At 40.6% G+C, this 7,478-nt stretch overlaps 1 protein-coding gene across 1 annotated transcript; it reads right to left on the bottom strand.

The window, feature by feature from the left end:
* Window positions 1-3,926: 3,926 nt before the first annotated feature.
* On the bottom strand, window positions 3,927-5,415 carry LOC149145299 (aspartyl protease family protein 2-like). Its single transcript, XM_089449387.1, has one exon. It carries the CDS (start codon window positions 5,388-5,390, stop codon window positions 4,107-4,109), a length of 1,284 nt encoding a protein of 427 aa, XP_089305513.1. The 5' UTR covers window positions 5,391-5,415; the 3' UTR covers window positions 3,927-4,106.
* Between the last annotated feature and the right edge of the window lie 2,063 nt (window positions 5,416-7,478).

The raw sequence follows: 7,478 nt of genomic DNA on the forward strand, positions 1-7,478 counted from the left end.
GACCACAAATTACTCACAGTTTAAGGAATAGGTGAACATGGAAAATACTGACCACACCAGCAGATGCACAGGACCCTGTGATGGCCAACTGCTACTAGTAAAGAGGTCTGCAAATCTATTTCCTAATGCACAGATAGGATGACAGCTCTTTGGCAATAAAACAATAGAAACCTGCATACACATTCAATCATATTTACTAGATTCTAACACAGAGGTGGGATGATAGCCCCTCTGATGCTAAACATCAAGAGCACATGAAAAATGCATAACAGGCACAGCCTGGAACAAAGAAGAAGTGGAAAGTAAGCAATTAACAACAAAAGAAGCTTGCATTAGCTGAAAATGAAGACCAGATGCTGCAAGTATCACAGTAGTTACAGTATCCAGAAGTTGAACTTTACATCAAAATAACATTCATCAACCATCAACCGCTTGTTTCTGGGTATATATGGAGGTTGATTACAAAAAATCTGCTATGCTATGCGTGGAGGGGTCATCACTGACCACCAACCACATTAACTGTCTGATATGGGTCTCTGAAACAAATTGATGCTTCAATAAACAAAATTTGACATTCCCTGGTACTTAGGTGTACTCCTTGAGCAGGTGGAGTGTTGACTGATAGAAGCTCCATAACTAATAACTGCGTTTATCTACTCGAGCTCTCCCTCATCGGCCACTCTACTATTTGAATGTAGGTAGTTGAAGTAATAATTGCACAGAGTACTTGGTAGCTGAATCGTGGCTTCCTTGCTCTTTTCGGGTACACTAGACATGTTATGAGCGCAAGCAGTATGGAGGAAGATCCACCGTTGGGTAGCATGAATCGACGGTGGACGGTGCTTTGCGATAGCTATCAGGAGGAAGTAGGAACAGGAAATGTGAGCCATTGGATGCGACAGACAAACGGTTGAGATCTCTTGGCAGGCGGTGTAGGGAGGAAATGTAGACGAGCGAACATGGGCCGTCGGATCGCAGTTGGGCAGATCTGATGGCTAACGGGCGGCAGAGGTGAGCGAATGTTAACTAGCGGGGAATGGACGTGTCGGCGGTAAGCGGTTTCCCCGCACCACTCATCGGATGTGGGCAGTATCTGTATGCGGGGGTGCGAGCACGTTCAATGAGCAACGCGTGGCTGGTGGGTCCGACGAGAAACCGCTTTCCCCGCGGGATATCGTACGTGTAGCTTGCGGGAGCGGGAGCAGCGTAAATCATTGGATCACAAGGTGGAGGATCAGACGACAGTGTTAAAAGCACGTGCTTTTAAACTGATGTGACGGGGAAATCCACGGGCCAGGGATTTTGGGAAGGCGCGTAGTTATATGTGCTTTAAAACCTTAGCGCCTGGGGCTAAACAAAAAATGGGTTTATATAGGGTTTACAAAGGATTATAGAGGAAAATGGAAATAATGAGGTTAAGGGAGGGTAAGGAAAATGAAGGGGGAGGAGGAAACGGAGGTAGCGGGAGTTATAAGGGTATAAAGTAGACGAAGAGCGAAGAATACAGTGAACTGCTGCGAGCTACTTAGGCATAAAACAACACTGCCACAATAGTAATTTGGTTCTCCAAATGCATAAGTACATAGCAGAGCTAAGAGTCGCAAGATCTAGTCTTTCCCCAGCCTTGAGCAGATGAAGGGAAAGTATGTTTTTTTGAAGATGAAAAGGACCCGATGGGGGTTTGCACATTCAAGCAAGTAGATGTTTTTTTTGCCCCGCAGAATTAGAATTCAAATGATGTTGTCTGTAATGCAGGCAATTTGAATGATCTTAAGTAGGAAGATTTTTTTTTATGAATATGGGAGTTTTTTTTATCTGTGTATTGTAATCACAGTTGGATTTTTTTTTTTTATGGCAGTAATGACAAGGCTTCCAAGGATGCTAAGATTGGCAAGAAAATGGGTGAGCTTCAGCTCGCAGTGCAGTTCATTTGCTCATCTCTGGTGAACATGAACATGATGCATAAGTTGCTGCCATGGAAGAGATGGTCACTTCACTCAGATCGATTCAGATTGATGGATTGGTAGTATTGAAAATCATGGAGCATTGCAAAGAATGTTCGATTGCGCTTGTCACCAAGAAGCTTTTGGGTTTGGATATTAGAAGCGTTATAGAGGTCACCAATTGTTTCCCATTCTCGAGCCATGGAGCATACATGACTGTGGTGATTTGTTCGATTTACAAAACTTGAAGATGCTCGACCTGCACAGAGTCTAAATGGGCAACTAGAAATTGTTGGTCGAATCATAAAGGTAAATGCAGGGGTTTGGGGCTAATGATGATTATTTTAATGCTGATTTTAATAAGAAGTATGTCGTTTAATGTTATTTTTGGTTTTTATTAAAATGACATTGGTCTTACCAACTATTTCCACAATTTTGAGGGTGTTTTAGAACTGGTCATTCGAATAATACACAAATTTGTAGTATATCACGAAGTCATGACACTGAAGATGGCATCAAAAGAGCTACAACAAAGATTAAAGGATGATGGAGAACAAGGTTAAAGTTTGTGTGAGTTTGCGAAATAGACTCATGATCATGGTGTATTATGAGTCACATATTATAATTAGAGAAAATCTACATGTCATATATTGTCTTGTAATGGTTAATTGTGGTCCCTGAAATGTTTTATGTACCTGCTATAAGACCCAAACAGGCATACATACCCGTTGTTATGTGTTCCCTCTATTAGAGACTTTTAACACCATGGAAGAGTGTGTCATGTGGAATGGATACAATTGGGTGGGGCTTATTGGTTTTAGACTCCATAAGGTGAAAGTTTATATTTAGGGAGTTCATCATGAGGTTGGATGAACCATGTATGTGAAAGAATTCCTAATAGACATGAGGTTGGATCAACCATGTATGTGAAGGAATTCCTAATAGACTGGTGGTTCTAATGGTTGGGAACCCATAGATTCTCGTAGATGATTGTTCTTTTATATGGACATCGAAAATTGCATGAACAAGGTACAAGGTGTAATTACGAGACTCGACGAGATGTAGATCTTGCAGATTGATATCGGGACAAGTAGTCACTAAGGTGCAGTGTTGGAAAATATAATTCCTACTTGTCTCACATGCGACTTTCTATTTGAAGGATTCTCTTCCTATTCTATAGGAGTGGTTATATCTATATGTCTATAGTTTGGTGTGTGGTTGAGATATTCTCTCAACCAACTTATTGTGTGTCCAAGATAGTTTCCCTATCTTGAAACATCACTTCTTTTATATATGTAATATCTTGAGACACCACTTCTTGTATGTATATAATATCATAACTGATAAATGAAGATAATTTACATTATCAAATTTTATCTATTTAATCAATAAATAAATATTTTGTTAAAATTGTTAAAAACTTAGTCTATCCTCAACACCATTTTTACATAGTCTAATCTTAATTATTCACCATATTTACTTAGTATAATCTTAATTATTGAAGCAGTGTAAGCCAACGGCTTTTGAGAACGCTGAGTTTATTTAGATAAATAAAAGATAACATATATGTCAAATGGAAAAACAATTAAATCAATAAGTAAATATTTTATTAAAATTGTGAAAAACTTAGACTAGCCACATTTTAGGATAGTATAATCCTAATTATTGAAACAGTGTAAGCACACAGCCTTTGAGACATTATAACGCTGTAAAGACAATTCGAATATCTAACACAATTCTTTGATCTCAATCAAGTATATGTGTAATCTATATGTGATTATTTCAAATTTGGTGAGAGGTGGGACCTTTTCATAATAAAAATTCTCGAGAGCATGCAAGCTGTCCCCACACAATCCTGATAAATGAATTGTATAAGTGGGCAAATCGATTTTCTGTCTAACACAGAAACTAACCCTAGCATAGAATCAAATTTACTATTTTATATATATATATATATATATAAGACAAATTCTTGACATGATGTCCAGAAATATCCAGAGCAATATTTATTTAGTTTGTAAAATTCCTACAGAATGCCGGGATTTATTTAGTTTGTAAAGTGCATACGGGATTCTTAGCCCAACAGCTCAATACGGCATGAAAAGCATATGGTTCAAAGGGAGATCATACACTATGGAACATGTAGGGCGGTACATCAATGACTCAGCCCAATGTTTTGCAGGCCCGCTGAGCGAAGCCCAAACGATTCTTTTCTCTGTCATACAATATATAGAAGTTGTTCTGCTGAAAGTTTCCTATGAGAACGGCAGGTCCATTAACAGCAATGCCAGCATTCATCATTGCTAAGCAGAATGTATCAGAACTACCAGAAATTACAGAAGAGAAACTGTTCTCACTAGGCACCACCATGTCTGAGCCACCCTTGAAATGAAATGCAAATGCAGGCCACTGAATATTCGCTAATCCAGACACATTGTAACACAATCCGTAGCCAGTATCAGCTTCATCTCTAGGAGATCTTCGATATCGAATTTGAGAAGCAAATACATCTACAATCTGCTTATAAATTGAATCAGCGAAGTGAGAGATAGAAGCGCCCGAATCTATTACGGTTCCACCATTGCCTTGGCTGTCAAATGACGATAAATTGGAGGGCAGCGCCAATCGCTTTCCACCAATGCTCACTGCTTCGAGGCCAAGGGAATAATGAGGGAAAGTCGTTGGGTTGAAGAGAAGGGGAGTGTAAGTCAAAGGGATATCCCTTGGAACCGCCTTGTTACCGAGCACTATCTTGCTGCTGTTGTTTACATGGTCAAGGCAATACGCAAATTTATCACCAATAAGGGGAGCAAGCTGGGAAGGCATAGACAGTCCTCCTCTGCCAAATCCTGCAATACCAGCTGCCTGGTTCGAAACCCCTGAACATCCTATTGCGAACTGCTTTAATTCTTGCCTTCTTCCGTCTTCCAGTGCCAAAGTCAAGGTGTCACTCAGTAGACGCCCCGTCGCGTTTCCAATGCCATAGGTAAGGCTAAAATGAGGACAAATCCGCGAGCACTTCTGGAAGCTTTCGACGCAGCCATGATTCTCGCACAGGTCTTTGCACTTTGGATCTGCGCACTTTATACGCTCAAGAGAGGATGACCTTCTTGGATAAAAAGCCGTGATGTATCCAAGGCAGTTGTTACAGGTATAATTTGTGGTGCAGGGTGCCCACACCACATCACTGCCAGTGTCCATATTGAGCAATAGATCCTGTGGAGGAGTACCCACCGACAATTTGATGTAATACTCGATGAGGTCGCCGGGATAGTAGAGAGGCTCCTTCACAGTGATCTTCTTTGTAGACCCGCTCTTCAACCTCATCTTCATGTGGAGGGTCATGGACACTCCATCAATTTCATGCTTATTCTCTTCAGACAATGTTGCAGAGAGTTGCAGTGGGAGGATAATCAGGAACATCAGCTTTACCTTGGAGGCCACCATAGTGCGAATTCTTACGTGTAGCTAATCGGGGAACAATGGGATTTAAGTGGGCATTGCGAGTATTGACTATTAATAGAAAACCTCTAATTATCGTACAGTTGATTAGAGATTAAATACTAAGATTAGGTGTGTGATGCCGATGTCCAATAATAAGATTCGGTGTGTAATGGGGATGTCCAATACTAGCATTACGGGTGTAATGCCTATGTCCAATAGCCTCGTAATAATTAACTTGATGAGAAGGGTAAATAGTGTACTAAAGCGTGTAATGCACATGTCACTCGATGCCCGTTGCCCCATTAAAGTAAAAGTAAAAGTAAACGCTAAGGTAAATAGTGATATGCTTGTTGTACGCAACAAAGTAGGAATTGCCATCCATTCATCTGCAGTGTGGACCATTGAAGGACATCGATTATCATTTGAACATCTGTGATTGATCGATTTAACCCGTTATTTGGATAATACTGTTAAATTATTATATAACTTTCGTGCTTCAGGTTTATTGTTTTTTTTTTTTTTCTTTTATAAAATGGGAAGATAAGGTTTTAAAGATAATTTTTTTTATAAAATAGTAAGGGAAGGTTTTATAAATATATATATATTTTAGGTAAACTTATTCTAACTTGTGAAATCAATAATGAATCATTATTATTGCGTAAATTGTAAATGTATAGTGCAGTCCTTATCATTAGTTGTTATTTTTTAATAGTGAATCTATTTATATATAAAAAATGTATTTAAAATAACTAAAACTAAATAATATCAATTAAAATAGAGAAAAAAATTAAAACAAGTAAACATTGTTATTATTTTTATTTTTGAAAATAATATTAATTTTTTTTTTTTTCTCTGTAAAAACTATCTAAGTATTATATTATATGTACAAAAAAGATTACAAACTGCATGACATGCCTTCCAGAGCCTGAAGAGTAACCCTGGGAATCCTGACTGTAGACCTTACAGCTCCCTCGCAGGGGCAGCTTCTCCAAAACCAAACTGAAATATCCATGAGAACAAAAATTCCCACACAGGGGCAGCAACGAACCATACTTTCAAGACAGTAAACTAGACACATGACTGCCCACGCAGGGGCTAACAGCAGAGATAGTCTGACCCTTATATCTGACAGATGTGAGCGTGACTGTGTCACTGGTGTCAGCTATCCAGTTCGACTTTCAAAAGATAAGGCAAGACCATAGACACAACCATAGACTCAGAATTGAACAGGACAGAGAAGTAAGAAGCAAATGCCAAAAGACTGAGACAGAGGAAGCAAAAGCCAGAGGACCAAATGACAAAATCAGGACGTTACCCACCACAGCTTCAATCTTGGAGACGAGCTGAAGATGGAAGGATGGTCGCGAGGTGTGCTTCCGCCTCTTCAACCAGGCTCGTATCTTCAACCACGTAAGCCCACCCATCACCTTCCGCGCGCCCTTCCCACATTTTCCGCCATGTTTCTTCTTCCACATCTGGAGGAGGTGGCCCCACCGGAGGGAAGCGGTCTTGCAGGCTTGATTCCCCCAAGCTTCCAACAACAGACGCTGGAAGCACCTCAGCAGTGCTCTTTTCCACAGACGAGTGTTCTTTTCCAAGGCTAATCTCCTTGCCCGAGTCTTCCATTTGCTTCTCCTGCGGGTCCTGGAGATGTTCTTCCACACCTTCATCTGGAATTTTGGTAAACATGATGGAGATGTGGGCATTAACGCCTGCATTGTCCTCGGTGCTTGGCAAGGTGAATACCACGGAACCAAAAGCCGGAAGCTCCGTTTTCCCTTCACAGGAACCCCCGACCTCCACAAATTGTCTAATGGGAAGCGGGGTTGCTCGAGCTCTCCTGTGACAGTAGCAGCAGCAGCAGTGGTGGTGCTCATTTGCTGCAGGGGATCTTGAGGAGGACCCTCTCGATGGACCTCTTCTGCATGGCTGTCGTTCTCAAAGTTTAGCCATTGTAAGTCTAAAGCTTCCTCTGTATGCTCGATGGTGAACCTGGAATTGGTAGCAGTAGCAGTTTCCTTCCAATTCACTCTCAGATGCCCGGCTTTCACCTTGGCAACCTTTGCTTGAGAGCCGACAATTCCTTTTCCA

The sequence above is a fragment of the Pinus tabuliformis genome, chromosome X (genome assembly GCF_031772625.1).
Source record: "Pinus tabuliformis cultivar Carrire ecotype Pingquan chromosome X, CPIR1, whole genome shotgun sequence".
NCBI lineage: Eukaryota > Viridiplantae > Streptophyta > Pinopsida > Pinales > Pinaceae > Pinus > Pinus tabuliformis.

Bases quoted from the DNA above. Each gene is read 5' to 3' on its own strand.
- LOC149145299 (XM_089449387.1), bottom strand. From the start codon at position 5,390: ATGGTGGCCTCCAAGGTAAAGCTGATGTTCCTGATTATCCTCCCACTG.